Source organism: Pinus tabuliformis, chromosome 1_1 (genome assembly GCF_031772625.1).
Source record: "Pinus tabuliformis cultivar Carrire ecotype Pingquan chromosome 1_1, CPIR1, whole genome shotgun sequence".
NCBI classification, from domain to species: Eukaryota; Viridiplantae; Streptophyta; class Pinopsida; order Pinales; family Pinaceae; genus Pinus; species Pinus tabuliformis.
The window spans coordinates 518,762,466-518,787,792 of NC_142297.1; the positions used below are offsets into that span (position 1 = coordinate 518,762,466).

A 25,327-nucleotide genomic window follows, 5' to 3' on the forward strand; every position below is an offset into this window, starting at 1 on the left:
CTCCCACAGTTTTAGGCTCAGCAACTTGGCCTTTTCCTTGTTTCCCCTTTTGTTCTTTCTGTGGTGGTTTGTCCTGTGTTTCTTTACCACTGGCTTTCTCTCCTGCCTCAGTGTGTTCCCCTTCTTCACTGCTGATGGTGAGAGTGCTCTGTTTTATGCTCTGATTAGAAAAGGGAATGTCGTGTATGGATTTCTCCCCTAGACAAGGGATTTCAACTATCAATTAGCACCGATTCCCTGGTTCTAAGGCTATTGCTGCCCAGAACTCGGCTGCCTGTTTATGGAGGGAGAAATTTGGTTTCCACAGACAGGGTACAACACTTCAATTTTTTTACTCCCAGCATACATACAAACGTGCATATTCAATTTTTTTTTTTTTACAGGCTAGCCCTCACAGTGCTTTATCTTTTCTACAGGAAAAAAAATGTTTTAACAGGAACTGTGGAGGAGAATATTGACGCAGAACCGACTGAGAAATTTCGTGCAACACAGGAAAACTGCTATTTTCGACTCACAGGCATACTTGTCTCTAACCCTCCAATTCAAAACAGCTCAGTTCATCATCTTTGCGGAATATATCATGCATGGAAGAGTGTCTCGAGCCTACCTCTCTTAGAACCCAAAATTCGATGAAGAAAAGTCCAGGCTTCCCTGCTTCTGAAAGTTGTGCCGTACTTCCTGTAGAACGCCGATAAGCAGGAGGGTTTTAAAAAATGGCCGAGAAAGCTTGGTTTGCTGCTATGGAGGTGGTATGGAGCTTGTTGCAGCTGCAAGGACGATGATAAACTGGAAACAACAGTGGTGAGAGTTCGATTGGCTGTTTATGAAGATTTCCGTTGATGGAGGGTGAGCTGGCCAACTGCACGTTGGCCCCATGCAGACTGTTGGTCCCCACTGCAGTGTTTAACTGTTTGTTCTCTGCCTGTAACCACGTCCATCAATCATGCTGAGGTTTAAACGGTCACCACTACCTGTTTCCAGATTTCCTCCTGAGATGGCTGAGCACACGTGTCGTATTCACCCACCCCGATTTTTTTAATCAGAACCATCTCATTGCTCACGTAGTTTTCAAATTACATTCATACAATCAGAGGAATGAGTTTAGTCAAATACTTGGAAGTCGAATGTGGCTGCTGTGAGGTGCTTTTTGCTGCTGCATGCATTTGTTTCTGTGGTTGCATGATGGCTTGGTTGCTGATTCATGGTTGTTTTTCTTGTGCAGGTATCCTCTGGCTGGATCTACGCTGCAGGAGTTTGTTTCCACGTTCAGACTTGCACCCTCAAGCTGCTGATGTTGAATTTTTACAAGACAATGACTTATTTTCTCCACAGCTCCCAAATGATAGACCAGATCGATCTGAAACTTTCTGAGCATGGTTCTATCATCATTATGCACCTCCCATAGTGAAATTGCGATCAATGGATGCACAGATTTCGAGAAAAATGGAAAATGGCTGAAGATTACAGAGGTCAATTTCTCGGAAACCGTGCATCAGAATCAGCTGAAACTGCTTGGGTAGGTTACTATCACCCATATGCATCTCCCCATGAAACAAGTTTTGAAACGGATGCACGGATATGGAGAAAATGCAAAAATGGCTGAAGGTGATGGAGGCTGGTTTCTTGGAAATCGTGCACCAGAATTGGCTGAAACTGCTCGGGCATGTTGCCATCATCCCTGTACAACTCCCCGTAAAACGGTTTTGTAAATGGATGCACGGTTTTCACGTGAGGGAAAAAACAAATTCTGTTCTATGTATTTTTGCTTCAAAGCATTCTGCAAGTTTTTGCATAGAAAGAAAAAATGAGCTTGGGCTGTGATGCAGGCATGGAGATGATGGAGGAGGAGTTTGAAGATTGTAGGAGGACTTTTGAACCCTTGAGGAAGCTATCATGTTCGCCAAACTACCTTTTTGAAATCCATTTCTAGCTTCCTGTAGAAATCTTGTAATTTCTATAGGAACTTCCTGTAGAACACACAGTTTTTAGGAAAGAAGCACAATGAGATGGAAAAAATGATGGAGAAGGGTGAGGGATGGAAACATGGATGCTTGCAGGCCTCATGGACATATTCCTAGCCTTTCGGTTCTCTTCAGATATCGATTCTGGCTTGTTTGTAGGCTTCGTGTAGAAGACACAGAACTTCCTGTAGAAGGCACAAACCTTCCTCTGTCTTTGTCTTGAGCGATCCTCCTGACATGCAACGTGCTTCTTGCAACCTGTAATTACTCAATAGAAATTAGGTTTATTTTTTCTTTCTTTTTTCTTCTTTTTTTCTCTTTTTTTTTTTTTGAAAACAACTAGGGTGCCTCATGGAAGTTTTCACCCTAATTGCCTGCCTTGGGCACCTCCAAGGGAGGTTTTCACCCAGGGATCTTATTTTTTTTTCTTCTTCTTTCCAACCCATTGACTGCCTCATGGAGGTTTTCAATCAATGAGCCAATCTAAGGCACCTCCGAGGAGGTTTTCACCTTAGATCTTTATTTTCATCTTATTTTCATTTTTTTTTTCCTACCATACCCTACTTGAAAAACAAAATCCTTTTGAAGTATAAGAATACTTCCAATGGAGCCATGTGCACATCGAGATTAGAGACAAAATGATGTGGCGGCTTGAGATGCATGCTTTGACAGCTATCCGGATTTCAGAGACCAAATGATTTGACTTTGAAGGGATCAAACATAGCTGAGGAAGAGAGTACTGCTGCAACTTAGTGACTGTCTGGAACCATATCTCAATATAGCTCTGATATCCTTGGTCCTTTTGCTGATCTGGATCATTCTTCATGTCACCTTCTATCATGACCTTCACATCTTCCTCTTTTTGTTGATCTTTCTCTTGAATACATGGAGGATTTGATGGTAACCATGAGGGAACTCTCTCGATCTCTGATTTTGATGTCTTCTCTTCATCAAGTGCAGCCCATGGTTCTTTGATCTCCTCCTTTGAATATTCTTTTGCTGGATGTGGTCCTTCAATGCTTTCAATATAGTCTCTTTTTTGCAATACTCTTCCTGAGCTATGGTGAAGATCATTGAGCTCAAGAGGAGTCATTTGGACATGTTGTGCCTTAGCATTGCAATTGGGTTGAGCTACTCCAATGTGCGAGTTTGGAAATGGTGATATGGGTAGTTGAGTGGGGGTGTATATTTGAGATGGATGTGGATGGGGTTGTGGTTGAGCAGGTGGTGGAGGCAAAGGAGCGGGATGAGAGTTGTACTGGGTCCTCCACCCCTGATGAGGTGCATTCCACTGAGGTTGTGGCTGAGCATAAGAGTGAAATGAATGAGCCACTGGAGGAGCATGGTATTGCGAAGGATACGACCAAGGAGGGGGTGTGGACCAGGAAGGATGAGCAGGGGGGCCCCAAGAAGGCATGGAAGTCGCTTGATAGGGGTTATAATAGGTCTGAGATGTCTCTTGCATTCCCTCCTGGTAAGTTCTAGGTCCATGTGGCCTCCTTTGGTTCATGAAATAGAGTGGTTCAATGGCTCCTTTGGCTCTCTGATATGTAGCTTTAAGTCCAGGCAAGGAAGGGCACTGATTCGTAGGATAGTATTCTTCACAGACAAAACACACTTCTAGGGAGTGCATTGGACATTTGTTCCTAGGATGCTTTCTAGTGCACCTGGGACAAAAGATGGCCAAAGCCCTCTCTGCTTTCTCTTGCTTCCTTTGGATCCGCAATGTATCCAGTTGCATGGCAAGAAACTGCCTCATCTCGCTCTTGAAATCTTCCATCTGATTTGAAAATTCGTTTTTGGATAAGGTACTGCTCCCAACATTTCTATTTGCAGCCATTTGCTCCAGAGGAATGTTTTCTTCTTCTTCTTCCCTTGAGGTTCTTCAAATATGTCTTGTTGTCCACCTAAGGGTTCTTTAATCACAGCTATCGAAGAAGAGATAAGGTTGGTTGTGTAAAGCAGTGGGGGTATTGTGCAATCATTTTTCTGAATTATCTCTACTCCTACAAGGCATGAAAGGAAATCTTTTTGGTTGATTTTTGTTTTTTTCTGCTTGTACCTGCAATACTGAAATAGATTGAACTGCAACTAACTATCTTGCTGAAATGAAAATGCGGAATTGAAATGAAAGAAGGAAAGGACTAATCTATTTTGCTCAAATGAAATTGGAGGAATGAAATGCTAGGCTACGCTTGCGGAATTGAAATGCTAATCTACGCTTGCAGAAATGAAATTGCGGAATTGAAATGCTAATCTATGAAAGCAGGAAATATCTACTCTACTTTTGCGGAATGGAAATGAAATAAACTACTTAGCAGAAGGTTGTAGTAGAAAATACAAGAAAAGCAGCAATCACCAATACTCTGACGCTTCCCCGACAGCGGCGCCTAAAAGAATGGTGGGCCCCAGTATTGCAGAAATAATGCTGCAACTCCTGGGACTCCCTTCTTTAATTTTATCAACCCGGTAGTTCGTAACAAACTTGGAAGCGACGATGCTGTATGCACAAGTACTAGCTCTTGTCGCAGCTGTCACTTGGTCAGTTGGCACAAGTCTGATAGGAGCTTAAGCCAACTTCTATGAGCTCTTAGAAGAAGCTTTTTAACTGATGGATGAAAGATAACTCAAAGGAGGCTAATCTACTTGCAGAAAGAAGCGAAAAGCGGAAAGGAAATGCAAACCCTAGTTTTACCGACTAACCCTACTGGTGCAAGAAAAATGATGAAAGCTATAGAAAGGAATGCCATTGACTCTTAGAAAGGTAAAATGCATGTGACTAAGCTACTTCTGAAGTGAAATCTAAAAAAAAATATCTTTTTGTATTTTTGAGTAAGTTGGTAGAATTATTATGAATGTGCTTTAACTGTTTTTTACTGTGCAGAGGTGGATTGGCGAAAGGAAATGCTTGCAGGAGGTTTGGAAGGTTAGAAGAGGGCCTAAGGGGTGCCTAGCACCCTTCCAGAGAGTTTCACAGTGATCAGATCTCAAGAAATCACTTTCGTGAGCTTCTACAGGAAGTCTGCAGGGGTTCTACAGGATGTTCTGGAATTTCTACAGGATGTTCTGTAATTTTCTACAGGATGTTCCGAAAAGAGGATTTTGGAGGGTTGATGGAGGAAAAGTGGTGGGAAAGTGGAAATGGAGGTTGGATAATGGTGTTAAGGGGTCTAGGACCTGGTGGATGAGGCCAAGGAGAGATTGGATTTGTTCGAGGATGGAGGAAACGATGATGCACAAGGATATAGAAATTAGGGCAAGGTGGGAAAAGTATGGCAAACGAAGGGTAGGAATCATGGACTAAAGGTTGGAGCATATTATCTGATGGAGGAAAGGTAGATAGAGAGGTAATACAGGTGCTCTGCAAGTTATTTCTCAAACTAAACAAACAAAGACTTGGAAACTCAAGGACCTAGCTACTTGAACCTAATCTGATCTAAATAACAGCAAAGAAAATGAACAACAGTTTATCATGTGAAATAGCTATGCAAACTAAGCAATCATGACCCTGAGCATGTAACCACAACTAGTATCAACTTCTGTAAATGAGAATCTAACACTAATAATTGCATGATGAAGCAAAAACAATGTTTTTGGTGGCAGCAAGGACACCTTGGTCCCAGCTCATGGTCCCATTGAGGGAGAGGTGAGATCAGAGGTGCTTGATAGCCTTTTTCTGAAGATCTTCTCTGTTATTAACCTATCAAATCAATCTGAACATGAAAAGCCTTTTTTAATCATCAAAAGCAACCTAAATAATTAAACAAGATTTAAATCTAAATAGTAGATTTTATTCTAAGAATGCAGCAAAAGCACATAAAGGTAAACAAAGGAGGTACTGGGAACTTGAGTTGGGCCCAACCCCAAGAGCTACAGCCTCCTAAGAGAGATTAGAGCTGGTGCAAAGCTAGATTCATCTTTATTGATCAAAAGAATAGTTACATTCCAAAAACTGTCCACAAGAAAAGCTTGGAAATGTGCTAAAATGCTGAGCTAAACTACTACCTAAAAAATGACTAAAATCGAACTACAAACTAGCTAACTTCTGCCAAAAAAATGACTAACTGAAATGAGGCCCTAAGCCTTCTTATTTATACAAATTGAGGACCCCAACAGTCCTCCTAAACTTTAGGAACTCGGCTGCCAAAACTTGTAGTTAACGACAACTTTACTAGCCCTTGCTCGGCTGCCCTTGTGATAATCGACTTGGTGGCCCTTGAACTCCGCACTGATAATGGAGAATTCCAGGTAAGGGCCCATAAATGAAGGGGACACCTTCCTACAAATCCTCTCCACGAATTTGGTTGTCAAGTGCTCATTTAAACCTTTGATTTTGTCTCCAAATTGACCAAAAAGACTGCATAAGGCACACATTAGACTTGTTGGCATAATGACTAACCCAATTCACTCTATTAGCATAAATATAATAAAAAACATGCAATAAACTAATGAGAATGGTGGATTAAGTCGAATTAGGAGGCTGAATGAGTCCATATAATTATCCATTTTTGGGGCTCATCAGCGGCCGTGGCAGAGAAGGACAAGGGACAACAGTGCTGAAGATGTCTGAGTCACCACGTTGGCTGCTTATGAGAGACACACCTTGAAAAGTTCTGGTGAGGACCTCGATGGACCAAGCGAAGGCGTGAGGCTGTGCGATGGTAAGTCAAGTGTTAAGAGTTTTTTTGCATTATATCTGTTAAGAGGGCTGTTGCATTATATCTATGTTGTGGTTTGTTAAGAGACTAAATGCTTGTGAATTGGAAGTTCATATGGCTTGTTGTCCTTCTATTCGTGAGTTGTGCAAAGAAAGTGTGAGCTGTAAGGTCAATTTGGAGTTGTGCCAACGGAAGTTGGAGCTAGAGGCGCATGGGCCTGAGAAAGTTTGAGGTGTGAAGATTGTGCATGCCGAACATCGAGCATTGGATTGTGTGCATAATGTTTGTATGGCTAGTGTTGAAACGAGGAATTTTATGAGGATTGTTGCTGATAATGTGCCAAGTCCAGTCATGTATGGTGATATAGAGTACAAAGATCAGAACTACTTTAGGTTGCTCAAGAATTGTCCGTCATAAAGTTTATAGAAGTTTGGTGCCTTCTATTTATGCAGTTTGTCCAGTGATAGCGTTCAAGATGAGCTGCATTCTTCAGCCCTTGCGATGCGATGTGAAAGTGTGCATAGTGGCCAAGAAAGTGTGAGAAGCCGCCAGCGTCAAGTTTTTTGCCAGCATAGGAGCTTGTAGCGAAGCCTCAACTGCAAATTATTTTTGAATTTGACTCTATGATTAGAGTGATGGGTCAGGAAAAGAGACTCAAACAATCACGGAGAAAATTGAAATACTTGCGGAGAAAATTGAAATACTTGCGGAGAAAATTGAAATACTTGAAGAGAAAAAATGAAATGGCAGAAGTTGTAGAAGAATTAGAAATGTTTCCAGTTATAGAATTTATGCTTAATGAAGATATAAATCAACATAAAGAATTTGAAGGCACTAATGCAATATTAAAGCGATTAATGCCGATTCTGCCAATTTTCTCAGGTAAAAATTTTAAGCTTTGGGAAATTAAAATGGAAGGATTGCTTGGTTCAGTAGATTTATGGAAATTTGTCCAAGAAACTTCTATGAATTTGAATGATAAGCGTAGAAATGCAATAGCATTGTTTCTCATCATATCAGCTTTAGATGAAAATATTTTGTCTAATATTTTGTATGAATTTGGTGAAATGCATAATGCAAAAATATTTTGGAATGTTCTTGAAATGAAATACAATATGGAGGGTAGTGAGAAAGCTGAAGTTGATGAAGGTGTTGTTGCTAAAAGTGATTGTGTTGAAAGCATCATAGCTGGGATTAAGGCTGAAAGTATGTCTTTAGTTGGCAATAGAGTAGTATGTGATATTAAGGAAACACCCTGTGACGCAGAGATTTATGAAGTCAAATTTGATGACAATTATGTATCCCATGATGAGTGGTTAAATACATGAATCAACCAACTATGTCAGCAAAGAAAAATGGAGGAAGCAAAGCTCTTTCCAAAGAGCACGATGACAAAAATCACTATGGCTTTGTTTATGAATCTAACGTTGTTTTTGAGTGTGCAGATATAGATATTGATACAGCATATGCCAATGGCATCAACAGCATGTAATTTCTTTTAATAGAAATTATGAATTCTCTTTCTTCGGAAAAAAAAAGAGTGTGCAGATATTGACAATCAGGAAGAAGCAACAAAACTGGAAGAAATTGCAAGCATTAAGGATAAGTATAAGTCTCAAGAACGTGAAGCAATGTTGAATACAAAGAATGTTAACCTGCAATCAAGAAAGGACAAACTCAATCACTATCTTATGACAAGAAAGGTGAAAATGAAACTACACCAACAAAGGAAAAGGAACAAGCATGGACCCTTTAATAAGAAGACAAAAAGGAAATGTTTTGTTGTAAGCCTAGCTGAGACTTAGACCAACAGACATGTCAATTAACAGTATTTTTATAATGTCTTTGTCATATGGTTGGATTTAAGTGGGAGTGTTGGAAAACATTGATAAATCCAACCACCAGCATTAAAAGAAAAACCTAGTGTCTTCTAGAGAATTCAGTGTCTTCTGGAGAAGTCGGCCGAAGTCTGAAGCGCTGGATAGCTTCCTAGAGAAGCCACCGCCCCACCGACTCCAAAAACTTCCTCTCTGTGTATAAAAATCAGTTTAGTATCAAATGAAGTTCAACGGAAGTTTCTGTATTATGTGTTTAGTCTCTGCTCTCTGATAGCTGTATGTTCAGCAGTGTAATCTCTAAGTGATAATATGATGAACTTTTCCTGAATCACCGCAGTAGTCTACCTACATGTGCAAATCCGCACACGGAAACAACTTGAACAAGGATCCTGCAATGCCCTCCGTTTAATTATCCTAAAATTATTACGGACCCAGGTCTATCTTCACATAGCTCTATTAAATGTCAACAAATTAAAAACGTATACCACAACTTTTATTGGCAACTGAATTTTTTTAACATAAATATACATTATGTATCTGTTATCTTTGAACTCTTTTCAATTTAATTTAATAACACATCTACAAACATCAACACCCCTCTGCGAATTATCAGAAAACCAAAAAAACATAAACATATATTAATAATAATAAAATATTCTTTACCACACTTTCCCTATGGCTATGGCATGATGTTGTTTCCAATTAGCGGGGCGAATACGCGCGAACTCTCAAATTCTGGGTTGGAAGCCAAGCAGGCAAGGAAGTGTCCGGACACTTATCCCAGCATAGCCATAGAAGCTGATCGGCTTCCTTCAGAAACTGGGATATGTTTTCCAAACAGTCACCTTCAGCCCTCAACAGGTTCAACGTGCTCATATCAACGGGAGGGCGATACCGAGAGTTGAGGAATGATTGGTCAGATACTCCTTCAACCCTGTTAATCCCGCGCACCTGAATTGTTATCTGAAAACTGTTAGAAAACAATATGGACATACTTGCAGAGCTAAACAGTATTAACAATATACTTTTAAAATTTTCAGAACATTTCTGTGAATATAACTTTGAAAATTAGATTCAAACGCGTACACTTGGTTGGATAAACGCATTATGAAAAATGTTGTCATTGCGGCGCCAAAGACGACGAGGACATTTAGGAAGTTCCTTTTCAGCTAAAGTTCTGCCCAAGTCCCTGAGGTGATTGTGCATTCTTATACAGTTTTGACTGTCGATCTCCACAATACACTTGTACTCTAGGTTCTGAAGATTCACACTTCCTTCCCATCTAGACCCATCCCATACGCTTATGGCCTGATCTTTATCTTCTTCTATTAAGAAACAGGCAATGTCTAAGAATACCTCTCTTTCCTGGTCATCAAGACAGTCGTAGCTAATCTTAAGACTGTCTTGTATTTCAGGGGGAAGTACTAAATCTGATATTTTCCGCAATTGGCCTTCCCAATACTTTACATCTTTTGTAGAAAGATGAGACCCAAGCACTTCGAGAGACAAAGGCAATCCATCACACGCATCCAAAAAATGTTTAACCACATCGTCAAATCCCGCATGGGGTTGAGGCTCCTGAAAGGCATGCATGAATAAAATCCTTTTTGATTGTTCTCCGTCGAGGCCTGATAGCTTGTAAACAAAGGAGACACCATTTCTTGAAAGAAGATCCCAATTGCGAGTTGTAAGTAAGATTAAGCTATCGTGACTAAGAACCTCCTTCAAGGGTGAAAATAATGCATGCAACTGTCTGTCATGATCGACATTATCTAAAATTATGAGGGCCTTACAACCCGGGAGACAACGAGAAAGCACCGCCGATATACCTTCAGCAATGTTACTTACTCTCAGATCCTGTGAAGTCAAGTCTCGAAGGAGTTTATTCTGCAAGTCAGGCAAAGTTTCGACTCTCACATCTTTCAAAAAACAAGATCTACCGTAAGCTGACCTGTTGCGGTTAAAGAACTCTGTTGCCAGAGTTGTCTTCCCTACACCACCAGAACCCACAATCCCCACAACCTTGGGCTCCCCGCTGTGTAGCTGCCGCAGCATCACTGTTTCCTCAAAATCTTGTAGCTTTTCATCCAAACCAGTTGGATATTTAGCCACATACAAGTGTGGTTTTTTAACATTTTCCTCCACCCGTTGAAGTACGCTATCCAAGAGTTTGCCTTCGTCACTGGTTATGCACAGCAAAACCAAACATAAGTACTAAAAACCTCGTTTATCAATACATTTAAACTATTAGGAACAGTAAGACTAAAAGTTCTAACCCATTATGCGTCTTTAGCTCCAAACCGCTTAATAGTGAAACGTCAGACAATGCGTTTTTCCAATCTGCAATTTTTTCTTGTGGGTATCTCCCTTTCTTTACATGACCTTGCAAGGCTTCAGCATAGACTCCATTGTTGCGCGCGGAGTACCCAAGGCATTTCAAGATTTGACCCAACAGTCCATGTTGGCCGTCATCCGTCCTGATCCGCAGAGCACAAGGATCAACATTATAAAAGATTGGAATAATTGTAGTTTTTCTTTTCTGCATCTGATTGCGCATCTCCACAAGCTCATTAAGGCACCATTTTGATTGGGCATATCTTGGAGAAAATATTGCTATATGAACATCGGCGGTTGCAATGACTCCTTCTAGTTGAGAATCTATGCTTTCTCCTACCTGCATTTCGTCGCGGTCCAGAAAGGCGCTGAATCCACGGTCATCGAGACGCCGGTAGAGTTGACTGGCCAAGGTATTATACGCATCTGGCCCGCGGTGATTTATAAACACCTCGTAATTGTAACTGGAATTTGAATTGGTGCTGCGAGATACATCCATGGAAGTGCCCGCAGAGGAGGAGGGATCGAATGAGTGATGAGGAATGTTTGTTGAATCAGCCATTAATTAACAGGATGGATATGTTGGAATTTTCTGATAAATTCCATAACAGACAGATAAAAATTGCTCTATTTTTGCACTCTGTTTTTGCACAGAAAAACAGAAAATCGCTTACTGGAAACAATGTTTCAGTAACACAGTTTTTTTTCTTCAGTTGCTGTAACTTGTGTTGCAGCAACGCTGTTCGTGGTGTTGCAGCAACGTAAATTTTTGACGTCAAGTATTTTTTGAGTTACGGTGTAACAGCAACAGGAAAAATTAACTTGCGCTTATTAAAATAAAACTAACTATTACGGATTTGTCTTCCTCATACTGAGGGAATTTCACAACTTCTATTGCTGAACATCTACTTCAGAAATTCATTAAGGAATGCTTCTGTTCCACACAGATAAACATCAAAAACGAATTACATTCAAATTTTTGCACTGCTGTGCATTTTCCCTTTCTGCTGTCTGCTGCGCTGTTGCATCTACTCCTGCTGTGCGCTGCTGTGCATTTCACTGTTCTGAAATTATTCTTCTTCCTCACGCTGCTGCGTGCTCTCCTCTGCTCTGTGTGATTCTTCAGCTGCTAACTTTAAAACAGAACTGCTGTGTGATATTTATATGCTAAAACATATCTGATTAAAACAATAAAATATTACAAAATATCTTCTAATGCCTATCTCCGAATTTAATGCAGCAAGGCGGTGAGGCTTTTATCAAAAAACAAGTCGGTTGTCTGCAGGGGAAATCAATTGAAACTTTAATGCATATTAATGTGCAAAAATATCGGGCTTGACTTTAATGCATCGAACAGGCTGGAGTATTTACTGCAAATCCAGCTGTTCATTGTTGCAGTTGGAATTAAATTCCAACACTCCCCCTTAATTTCAACTGCTGCATACCCAGACATTTCCTGAAATGATCAAAACCTTTCTTTGCTAATGGTTTTGTCAAGATGTCAGCAAGCTGATCCTCTGTTCTGCAGTGCTGCAAAACAATCTCACCATTGTTAACCAATTCACGTATGAAGTGAAATTTGGTGTCTATGTGCTTTGTTCTTTTATGAAAAACAAAGTTTTTAGACAATGCTATTGCTGAGCTATTGTCACAGTAAATGGTTGTGCCCTTTTCTTGTTCATGACACAAATCTTTGAGAACTCTTCTCAGCCATACTGCTTGGCATGTTGCTGCTGTTGCTGCCACATACTCTGCCTCTGCTGTTGACAAAGCCACAACTGGTTGCTTCTTGGAAGCCCATGAGATGGCTCCCGATCCCATATGAAACACATATCCCAATGTGCTTTTCCTATCATCAACACTTCCAGCCCAATCACTATCAGTGTAACTTGTCAACATGAAACTTTCAGAAGAGGAGTATAAAATACCAAACCCCTTCGTTCCATTCACATACCTTAGAATTCTCTTGGCTGCCTACCAATGAGTCTCTTTCGGTCTTTCCATAAATCTGGAAATTAAACTCACAGCGTGCATAATGTCTGGCCTAGTTGCAGTCAAGTACATAAGGCTGCCAACTATGCTCTTGTACAGTTTTGGATCAAAATATTTGTTGCTGTCTTCTTTGGTTAATTTCAGCCCCACTACTGTTGGAGTCACAGCAGCCTTGCTGTTCTGCATGTTAAATCTCTTCAACACAACTTCTACATATTTATCTTGAGAAATGAAAACACCATTTTCACTTTGGTCTACTTCAATTCCAAGAAAATATCTTAAGAAGCCCAAGTCAGTCATTTCAAATTCACTCTTCATGACTGCTTTAAAATCAGCAATGAGAGAAGCATCATTGCTAGTAAAAATCAGATCATCTACATATAAAACAACAACAATAATCTTACCGTCATTCTGTTTTATGTAGAGTGTGGGTTCACCATCACACTTAGCAAACCCATTCTCAATCAGATAAGCATCAATTCTGCTGTACCATGCTCTTGGAGCTTACTTCAGCCCATAAAGAACCTTCTTCAGTTTACAAACTTTATGCTCTTGGCCTTCAACTTCATAGCCCGAAGGTTGATCAACATAAACCTCTTCTTTTAACACTCCATTCAGGAATGCAGATTTAACATCCATCTGATAAATCTTCCATTTGTGTTGTGCTGCAATAGACAACACTGTTCTCACTGTTTCCATCCTTGCTACTGGTGCAAAGGTTTCATCATAGTCTCTGCCTTGTTGCTGCTTGTAGCCTTTCACAACTAGTCTTGCTTTGTGCCTGTCAGTCTTACCTTTAGCATTGCTTTTGGTCTTATAGACCCACTTAACTCCAATGGCATCCTTGCCTTCAGGGTGGTCCACTAACTCCCATGTTTTACTCTTCTCAATTGCACCAATTTCTTCATTCATTGCTTCAATCCATTTATCTTCATTTACAGCATCTTCAAAATGAATTGGGTCATCAATATGACAATACAAAGCGAATAATGAATTCAGACTGGTATTGTTACTTACCTCTGCTTGTTCATAAATCTCATTCAGATTTCTGAATCTTGGTCTTCTTGGTGTGCTTGGAGTTCCATCCGAACTTGAGGGTATTTCAGATCCCTGTGGTGTTTCAGCATCAACGGTTTGTGGTGTAACAGCATCTGTTCTTCCTTGACTTCTCAAGGCTGTTCGGATTCCAGCTTGTGGTGTGTTTTTTTGTACTTGCTGTGGTGGAGGAGGAGCCACCAAGGAAGGATTATTTGCTGCTGTCCCTTCCTCTTGTTCTTCATGAGACACAATTGTCTTCACATTCACTGTTTTTTCCAAGCTTCCATCCCAAGCTTCATCTTCAATGAACTGCACATCTCTGCTTACTATCAATTTCTTGGTGGATGGATTATAGAGTTTGTATGCTTTTGAATCATCACAATAGCCAACAAAGACACACTTCTCCCCCTTACTATCAAGCTTTTTCCTTAGCTGATCCGGTACATGTGCATATGCTACACAACCGAATACTCTCATGTGAGTGACAGTTTGCTTTTGACCACTCCATGCCTCTTTTGGTATTCTGTTCATGACAACTTTAGTTGGGCATCTATTCAAGATGTAAACTGCGCAAGTAACAGCTTCTGCCCAATACTCATGCGGCAAGTGTTTTGCCTTCAGCATACTTCTGACCATGTCAATAATGGTCCTATTCTTTCTTTCAGCAACACCGTTTTGCTGAGGTGTATACCTTGTGGTGAACTGCTTTTATATGCCATTCTCTCTGCAAAAACGCAGAAAGTCTTGGGAGATGTACTCTCCTCCTCTATCTATTCTGAGCACTTTGATATAATGCCCACATTGCTTTTCAACAAGAGTTTTGAAGTGGCGGAATTTCTCAAACACTTCACTCTTCTGTTTCAGCATATACACCCATGTCTTTCTGGTGTAATCATCAATAAAAGTTAAAACATATTTATTTCCAGCAAATGATGGTATTTGCATCGATCCACACACATCAGAGTGAACAATTTCCAAGGGTGCTTTTACCCTTGTACTCTTTCCTGCTGGAAAGCTTTCTTTGTGTTGCTTACCCAAGATGCAGCCTTCACAAAGGCTGTCCGATTTCTCAATCAACGACAATCCCTTTACCATGCCCTTTCTATGCAACAGATTCAGGCCTCCGAAATTGAGATATCCAAATCTCAAATGCCACAACCAATTCACATCTTTCACTTGTTCCTGAAAGACTTCTTGTGTTACAGTTGCAATAGTTCTGCCTTCCTTCAAATCTGCCCTGAGTTTGAGAGGAAACATTCTATTGCTGGTCATCTGCACCTGTGCAATGATCTTCTTACTTGGAGGTGTGTCTCTGATAGTACACAAATCACCTTTGAAGAACACGTTGTAACCTTTGTTTATGAGCTGTCCAATGCTCAAAAGATTACATTTCAGACCAGGTACATAGTATACCTCTGGCACAATCATCTGTTCTCCATTTTTTGCTCGAATACTGACTCTGCCCTTACCCTTGACAGATATCTTATCATCAGTCCCTGTTGTTACCTCAGATTTCACATTTTCATCCAGATTGGCAAACATTGCAATATTTCCAGTCATGTGATTACTACAACCTGAGTCTAAGAACCAAAAATCTTCTTGTTTGTCTTGTGCTATGTTACATGTTAACAGCACGTTCTTTGGGTTCTTATCTTCTTCATTTGCAAAATTAGCATTCTGCCTATTATTCATGTCATTTTGTTTTTTCTTGCATTCATTGGCGTAGTGCCAAATTTTTTTACAATAATGACATTGGACATGGGATTTGTCATACCTTTGTCCATGAGCTTGCTGTTTGCTTGAACCTTCAGCTTGGTTCTGATTGCAGCTCCTTCCGCTTGTGCTAGCAGGATAATTTCTGCCTCTGTTTTGGCTTCTTCCACGACCTCTGTTATTTGCTCTGCCTCGACCTCTTCTTTGGCCAAAAGACATCTGATTCTTGAATGCCTGCTCAAATGAGGAATCTGTTCCTCTACTCAGTCTGTGTTCATGAGACAACAGAGAAGCACTCAGCTCATCTACCGTGAACTGTGAGAGATCTTTTGTTTCTTCTATTGCTACCACAATAGATTCAAACTTTGAGGGTAAAAATCTCAAGATTTTCTCTACAATCCTTCTATCTTCAAGAATCTCACCATGAGATCTTATCTGGGTTATCAAGCCAATAACCTGAGTGAAGAATGAATCTATTGTATCAGATTCCTTTATGCTGAGATTTTCAAAGTCTCTCCTCAACATCTGCAACTTTGTAGTCTTCACCTTCTCCATGCCTTGATAGGCAGTTTTGAGAATATCCCATGCCTCCTTGGACTTTGTTACTGCTGCAATCCGCGGAAAAACACTTTCATGTACTGATTGGAAGAGGAAAAAGAGGGCTTTGGCATCCTTCTTTCTGTCACCCTTCAACTGGTCTCTTTCTGCTACTGTCAAAGCAGCCAGTGCTGTTGCATCTGCAGGTTCAGCATAGCCAGTTTCAACCAGCTCCCATATTCCTTGAGAAGCAAACAATGCTTTCATTGTTATGGACCAATAACTGTTACTTTTCCCATTAAACTGTGGTAGTTGGGAATTTGTCAAACCTGTTCCAGCATCTGCCATCTTAACCTGTATTGGTAAAGAAAAGATACTGACCGTATTTTGAAAACAAGCAAAAACTTTCTTTGCTGGAAAAAATCTGCTCAACAAGCTTCTTACAGCTCCTACAGTGAAAAACAATCTCTATTTTTGACTCACTGAGTGCCTAGACTAGCTCTGATACCATGTTGGAATTTTCTGATAAATTCCATAACAGACAGACAAAAATTGCTCTGTTTTTGCACTCTGTTTTTGCACAGAAAAACAGAAAATCGCTTACTGGAAACGGTGTTTCAGCAACACAGTTTTTTTTCTTCAGTTGCTGTAACTTGTGTTGCAGCAACGCTGTTCATGGTGTTGCAGCAACGTAAATTTTTGACGTCAAGTATTTTTTGAGTTACGGTGTAACAGCAACAGGAAAAATTAACTTGCGTTTATTAAAATAAAACTAACTGTTACAGATTTGTCTTCCTCATACTGAGGGAATTTCACAACTTCTATTGCTGAACATCTACTTCAGAAATTCATTAAGGAACGCTTCTGTTCCACACAGATAAACATCAAAAACGAATTACATTCAAATTTCTGCACTGCTGTGCATTTTCCCTTTCTGCTGTCTGCTGCGCTGTTGCATCTACTCCTGCTGTGCGCTGCTGTGCATTTCACTGTTCTGAAATTATTCTTCTTCCTCACGCTGCTGCGTGCTCTCCTCTGCTCTGTGTGATTCTTCAGCTGCTAACCTTAAAACAGAACTGCTGTGTGATATTTATATGCTAAAACATATCTGATTAAAACAATAAAATATTACAAAATATCTTCTAATGCCTATCTCCGAATTTAATGCAGCAAGGCGGTGATGCTTTTATCAAAAAACAAGTCGGTTGTCTGCAGGGGAAATCAATTGAAACTTTAATGCATATTAATGTGCAAAAATATCGGGCTTGACTTTAATGCATCGAACAGGCTGGAGTATTTATTGCAAATCCAGCTGTTCATTGTTGCAGTTGGAATTAAATTCCAACAGGATACACACAAATAAGGTGATGAAAATTTCGATCGGCAGATAGAGGAGAAGAAATTATTTCTGGATGTGAAGCTGGTTGGGAAAGGCTATGGATGTGAAGCTGGTTCGGAATGGCTGCAAAATAACGTAATTAATTCCAACCCACATCCTTGTTGAATTAAAAAGTAAATGTACATACATTTAAATATGCATATGGGTGCCTGAGAAAAAAAACAAGCCATCCTGATGCCGTAGAGGATGTTGGCTCTGGTCAACACGCAATCCTATTTGAAGGGCGCGGAGGAAAAAATCACAAAGGAAAGGCATCAACGAATATTATGTAGAAAGGAACAACACATTTATTGTGCATTACATTCAAGGAAGGAATGTGCACATAAGGGATGTGTTGAGCAAGCGCAAAAAGTAAAGTGGAAAAAGCATTCGAAAGTGAAAGAGAGCATAGCCGGAGATAGAGCTTTTTTGGATTCATGTGTGATGTGTCAAGTGGAGTATTTTAAGGTGTTATAAATTAGTTTAGATTAATTTTAATTCTAGATTTATAAAGAGTTTAGAGGATCAAATTTTTTGATGTATAATTTTTTTTAGAGATTTGATTTCTCTGAATGTTTGATAAATCCGAAGTTAAGTAAGTTGGTTTCAGTTGTGTGTGGCAAAGAAAATTTAATGAATATATGATTAATTTTATTAGTAATATGTAAATTCATCTAATATTAATATAATCATTTTAAAAATGCTAAATATATGATTTTAATTTTACATTTGCTTAGTTACCAAGTTTTATTGAGATGATAAATATTGTTAATAACTTTAATTATGTAAAATGATGAAATCAAAATTTTGAATGTAAAATAACAATGTAATGGTGTTGAATGATAGAAAATATGAATAATAAGAATATAATCAACTACAAATAGTATTTATTGTGATTAATCTCAAACTATTTTTTCTACTATTCTTATTATCACCCTTGTTACTTTTGTCATCTTTTCATATCGATTATATGAAAATGACAGGTTAAATCGTAAACCATTTAAATCTTTAGCTTGAGCTATTGTAGTAAACATCATACCTTGTATCTTTATCAAATATTATTATGTTGAATTACTATAACACAAAAATCAATATACATTGTCAATAATTTTTTTTGTTTACATAGAAATAAATGCACAATCTTAATCCAATGACTTTAAAATTAATGTACCATCATACATCCAATTACTTCAAATCAGAAATCAACATCTACACTGAAACTAATGCATCTAACGCAAACAATCAAATAAGATTAGAAAACAACATCTACACTGAAATCAATGCATCTAATGCAAGCAATCAAATAGGATTAGAAATCAACATTTACACTCAAATCAATGCATCTAGTGCAAGTAATAAAATATGATTAGAAATCAACATCTACACTGAAATCAATGCATTTAGTGCAAGTAATCAAATACGATTGGAAATCATCTACACTTAAATCAATGCATCTAGTGGAAGCAATCAAATGTTATTAGAAATCAACATCTACATTGAAATCAATGTATCTATTGCAAGCAATCAAAAAGCATTAAAAATAGCCATCTACAATGAAATCAATTCATTTAGAGCAATCAATCAAATAAGATTATAAACATCTATATTGAAATCAATGCATCTAGTGCAAGCAATCAAATATCATTATAAAACAACATTTACAATAAAATCAATGCATCTAGTGCAAGAAATCAAATATGATTAGAAATCATAATCTACACTGGAATCAATGCATCTAGTGCAAGAAATATTCTTCCCTCTCTCCCCCCTCCGTCTATATCTATATCTCCCTACATCTCTTATTCTTTGTCTCTATATCTCCCTCTATCTCTCTTTCCCTCCCTCTCTCTATTAAAAGGTGTAACTAGGTTCACTCTTCATAATGACATGTAATTATGATTTTACGTAAAGAGATGTAAATAAGAAAAATGAAATTGTTATATTGACTTGATTCATGGGTTTCATGACCAAGGGATTTTGTTTTTGAGTCAAGACTCCCATTGAGATTATTTAAGATTTATTTTTCGTCTAGTCATAAAATACAAGGGTCATTGTCAAGTAAATGAAGTCATGTTATACTTTGTAAAAGGTCATCTTGTTTATGTAAAGTATCATCAAAAGAACTTGTCACCTAACCTCTTCAAGTCGGCCTACATTTAGTTGACAAGTTGGCCTAAAGACCTGGTAAATAGGGGTATAAATAGAGGAACTTGCCCTCCATTCTAAGCATTAACTTTGAACTCAAATCCAACGAAGAGAAGTGCAGGAGGAAGTGCGAAAAAGAGGCAGTGACAAAGGGTTTTCTCTAAAGCTAAAAGGACACTCTTTTAGGGTAACAAAGACATAATATTATGGGGAAAACAAAGTAGAATATGCTTGGGTAGTGAAGTAGGATCTTTTGGGGCAGCAAAAAGATATCTTTTGGGGTAGCGAAGAAGTATCTTTTAGGGCAATGAAGAAGGGCTCTTCTGGGAGGAAGTGAATAGGTATCTTCTAGGATAGCGAAGGAAGGGATCTTCTGGGATAAGGAAGTAGAGACCGAGTTTCTCTATAAGACCTAGAGACCAAGATTCTCTAGGGTAGTTGTGAAGATTCAATATAAGAAATAGAGACCCATTTTCTCTAGAAGGAACAAGAGAAGGAAGAGCAAGGAAGACCAGGTTGATGACAAGGTTCTTGAAGAGGATACTGGAGTCAAGTAACAGTTTCATCATCTTGGTACTTATCAATTGAAGGTCTGGAAGAAGAATTTTATCGAGTTTTTTCTCAAGAGGTGAGAGGTTTTGGCCCTAGCTAGAGAAGCCTATATTGTGTGTCACTTGTCATTATTTATTTTGATAATTGTTTTGATGAAAATAAAACATTAGTAAGCTAACAAATTGAAAGATCATAAGAAAAGAAGAACGAACATATCACAAGAAATTATCAAGCAAAGAAATTTGTTAACATTAAATGCCCTATATTTCTCAACATGTTTTCAGAGATTAGGTGTTGAAGACAAGAAGGGGCAGCCAAAGCAAGCTGACACACAAATCAAGCTTCAAAGAAGGAATCAAAGCAAGTCAAAGGTTATCAATAAGTCCAATATCTACATCATAGAAACCCTAGATCGAAGAAGGAAGCAGGAAGAAAAATTGGAACCCTAGAAGCACTTCAGATCATCAAAGGATCATAAATCAAGGTCTCTCTTATCAATAAATCAAGAAGAAGGCCCTATATCAACATCGAGAAGAAGGAGGAAACAAGCAACAATCTAACAATTAAGTCCATGACTATATCCGATAATATCGAAATGTCTTTTTGCAAGGAAAGAAATAAAATGGATGGGGTTGTAAACTTCCTTGCATGGAAGAAAAGCACTGACCTCAATCTTATTGAGAATGAGGTCATGGTTCACATTAAGGGATCAATAACCCAACCTCCAAAAGAAGATACTCAAGCTCATGCTAGATACATGAAGGGAGAAGTGAGAGCCCAAAGGTTTCTAATTCCATATGTATCAAAATTAAAAACTGCAAAAGCTATGTTTAGCCAATTTAGTGTCCTAAATTGCTTGCATAAATTATCAACCGAGATTTGTAAGCTGATGAAGTGTAGTGCACTATATGTGCTTATTTAACCTTTCTTACTACGTTGTTTTGTATTTTATATTATTTTGGGGGTTTCTATTCTCTGATTCCTAATGATGTATAATCTGAATTATGAGAAACTTAAGTGAATCTAATGGACCTTTTTTTTAAAAGAAGAAAAATGTTCCTAAGTTAATCTAACTTCCTAAAGGTGAACCAAGAGTTGAAGCTAATCAAAACCTTATTTAAAGAAAGGAAAAACAAAGCATTTATCCTATCTCATCATTAATCCTAAGTCATGAATCTATTTCTTAAAATTAAGGATGAAGTTGGAATGCATGTTGAAAGAATGAAATCAACTGAAGTACTTCTAGTTACTCTAACCTTCAATTTTGAAAGATAACCTTCTTGAGATGGGATACTGACAACTTTCTGTACTTTATGATCTAGAGAACTAAATGAAACATGCAGAAGGTCATTGATTGATTTTAACCATTGTGTGAAGTGGATGTTTAACCATTTAGTTTAGGATGAGTATCAACTTGAAATGGTGTTCAAAGACATTCATTAACACATTGGATTGACAAATTTGTCTTAGGAAATAAATAACAAAACAATGAGTAAGCTAGACAACAGTGCATTCTTATTATTTCCACCTTACTATGTTTAGAAACAAAATCGTTTCCTTTCATGAAATGTGTTGGAAGAACAGGACTGCACAATTGAGTTTTAACATTATGCTATTGATCAAAACTAAAATAAATCAACCTAAGTTAGAAAAACTGCTAAAAGCAAAGTAATGAAATTAAAACTAAACAGAAAACGAATGGAAAGAAAACCTCCTTCAGTGCAAGGGCCCTCTGCAACTGACTGGTTTGAGTTGCTAACTAATTGAAAAGTATCTCTTAAATGATCAGTGGTCAACACACAAATTATATTATAGAAAAGAACGAAGTCCAAAATACAAAGCTGAAAGTATGAACTTAATACATAAAATCCTTCTAACCCCCCTCTGTTCTGTACAACCAATATTTAAAAGGAAATAATCATAACTGTCTTTGAGGAAATTTAGCTACAAGCGGCTTATATGTATTACAACAGAACTATGTAAACATCTGATCAGCTACAGGTGGCTTAAATTCGAGCGAGATGTTTGCAACATAACCGTTAACATAGGTGGTTGATCCGAGTTAATGTTTGCAACAAAACTATTAGATTTATTGATTAACCACGAAAAAACAGACGAAGAGTCCTACTACTTCCGGGTATCATATATTTGACTCCACCTTTGACTACGATCTTGAGCTTGCTTCCTTGTCGATCTGGGCTGGGTGAATAGGATAGAATCCATGTGGAGATGATTCTAGAGATGCCCATGTGGCCGAATTCTTCATTTGACACCTGGAACCTGCTAGACCATGGAAGTAGCTACGGAATACACGGTTAGTTGTAGAATAGGCTGCGTTCTGTAGCTAATTTTCAAAAATTTATTCAAATAGAAAAAACATAGAAATATAACATGTCAATAATTTAATGCCTTCCTTAAGACAAAATCTATCATTTATCATTGATTGGGATCTATAATTTTATGGAAAAGCAAGGGAAAAAGGTAAGAAAAGTTGTCAAGGAGAGGGTAATTCTGAAGTTCAACATACCCCCACTGCAAAATCATTGCATGTCCTCATGCAATTTGTCAAAAATATGAATTCCTTTTTCCTATTGCATTTGCTCAGACACCTCTGCTAGCACATCTAATTTTCTTCTTTTGTTCTTCCTTGAGGTGACTGTCATCCTGGGCTTTTTCATAAGAAGCTTGTACTTGAGATTGATGATTGTTTTGTTCAAAATCTTATTCTTCCTTTTCAATTTTCTGTTTTTCTTGTACCACAGTCCTAAATGCAGAATAGTATTGTCATGAATTGCTTTGTCCATTTTATTTTGTTCCTTCAAGGTTTCATTCTCCTCTATGATATGTCTATTCAATATCTCTAATTCATGAATTTCTTGTTTGAGAGCACCAATTAGAGGTTCTTGTGGATTGACAGAAGGCTTTGGATCCATTGAGGCACTTTTCTTCTCCAGTGATTCTATATAGTCATATATTTGTTGTTGCACTGGGTCTATGCCTAGAGATCTTCTGTTGGGGCTGCCTTCGAAATAATTTTCAGGAGAATTTTGAGGACCGTGTGTAGAGGAAATGTTATCAGAAGATGGTACTTGGATTTCTTCTTCTAAATTTATGAACTCTGTTCCCTTTGATGATGTCTTCTTTACCATACCTCGGAGTCTAGAGCTCCTTCGAAGTTGTAGAGGACTTACATTCTTCTCCTTTGTACCATTTTTCTCCTTTCTTATCTTTTCTCTTCTCTTGATTTGTTTCCTAATCTCTACCAGTTTTTCAGAGATTAGCTCTTCACCATTTTTCTGTGTTGAGGATTTAGGTTTTCTTTGAATGGTTATACCGGTCTTCTTTCTCCTACTCCTTCTGAAATTACCTTCTTCAGGTGACTCTAGTGCCTCTTGGAAATGGTTTCTTATCAGAAAATTTTCCCAGGTATCTTATATGCTTTTCAAATGAAACTCAATCAATGTTTTTACCAACCCATGATGGTACATGGTTGTTTCTATGAATTCTATTTTCTTTTGCACATTTGAAGCCATCCTTCTTAAATTGTTTGGCAGGAAGAAAGGAAGATTGATTTCTCCATTTTCTAGAAATTTCATCAATAAACATATATGGTAGACATACATGCACCTGAATCTCCCCTCGTAGGTGATAAATTTCTGTAATATCAAAAGCATGCTTCTCTATTTACTTTTAAGAGCTGAAATAGGAATTCCTTTTCTAAACACAGAGACATCCATACGTAGAATCCTGAGGATTACTTTCCATGTTTCACTATGGAATTCTTTGTTTTTGAACCATATTTCACCATGTCTTGGAAGTTATGTAGCCTCTGTTATGAAGGATTCTATTACTGCAAACTTAATATCCCTAATTTCTACTTTTGTACCATCAAAAGCTCTAGCAAAAGATTTTGTGATCCCTTTATGAAAACCATCAAATTTTTCAATGAAGTTGAACCATCCAGCCTTCTGCAACATTTCCTTGAGTTGTGGGTATCCTTCCATATATTTTACTCCTATTGGCTTTGTCCTGACAATGAGTCCCACACCTTCTACTTCGCAAAATTTCTTAACCTTCAGAATTACTCTCCTGGTCTATGAAATGGATTGACTACGAGTATGGTGAAAAAGGAACTTATGGGTTTGTGTGGAATAAGTAGATGGTGAGGGTTTGGAGAGACGTTGACAAGTTGGTCACATCATAGCCATTACCGTTAACAATCACTGATGGAGTTATTATGGACCGTTAGGCACAGAGTATGGAGGATGTGGCGGAGATGTGGTATGATGAAGTTATTATGGACCGTTAGGCACAAAGTATGGAGGATGTGGCGGAGATGTGGTATGATGAAGTTATTATGGACCATTAGGCATAGAGTATGGAGGGCGTGGCGGATATGCAGTACGATATAGATGGAAATCAAATCAAATGATGATTTGTTAAGGAGACATATGATTATCCATATTATAGATGCCTTATGTTTTTAACTTGTTGTTTGAAATAAATTTTGCATTTTACCTTTAGAACTTAACCTTTCTATTTGATGATTCTTTTGGTGTTGATCCATAGGTACTTTTTAGCATGTTTGGCCTCCAAAACTAGATTCTCCAATTTCCTGCATTCATGATTTATTGGTGAGCTGTACAATTATGCCAGAGCTGATAAATAGGTTGTAGCTGCAGAATCAAATTAGCTGCAGAATGGAATCAGCTGCAGAATATAAAAAGGAGGAACAATGAAGTATGACTATGGAATATGAGTGTAAAGATGAAATGGAAATGGGTTATGATGGGGAAATGGAATGAAATGTAAAATAAAATGGAAAATAGGGTGAGATGGAGAAAAACTGTAAAAATAAAATGTAAATGAAATATGACAGTGAGATGAAATGGAACTATAAAATAAAATGAAAACAAAATGAGATAGAATGAGACTATGAATTTGCAGATTTTGAACTGCAAATGAATGTAGCTTTTTGTCACTACTTATTACAGAAAGGAAATAGAAAATATAGGATGTCAAAAATCTCTGATTTTCACCTTGTATTTTCTGTATAAGTATGCCAATCAATGATTGGTTTTCAAACTTATACAATTTATTATATTTTCTGTATATATTTTTTATGTTATATATATATATATATATATAGAGAGAGAGAGAGAGAGAATATATATATATATA

At 38.1% G+C, this 25,327-nt stretch overlaps 2 protein-coding genes across 2 annotated transcripts; both read right to left on the bottom strand.

Moving 5' to 3' along the window:
- Positions 1–8,772: 8,772 nt before the first annotated feature.
- LOC149214066 (disease resistance protein L6-like) lies at positions 8,773–10,062 on the bottom strand. The gene is made up of 2 exons (XM_089390846.1): positions 9,544–10,062; positions 8,773–9,408 (listed from the first exon to the last, which is right to left on the bottom strand). The coding sequence occupies exons 1-2, from the start codon at positions 10,048–10,050 to the stop codon at positions 9,160–9,162; spliced, it is 756 nt and encodes a 251-aa protein (XP_089246972.1). The 5' UTR covers positions 10,051–10,062; the 3' UTR covers positions 8,773–9,159.
- Positions 10,063–10,246: 184 nt separating this feature from the next.
- On the bottom strand, positions 10,247–11,353 carry LOC149214067 (toll/interleukin-1 receptor-like protein). The gene is made up of 3 exons (XM_089389287.1): positions 10,734–11,353; positions 10,409–10,639; positions 10,247–10,286 (listed from the first exon to the last, which is right to left on the bottom strand). Exons 1-3 carry the CDS (start codon positions 11,351–11,353, stop codon positions 10,247–10,249), a joined length of 891 nt encoding a protein of 296 aa, XP_089245413.1.
- Positions 11,354–25,327: the final 13,974 nt, after the last annotated feature.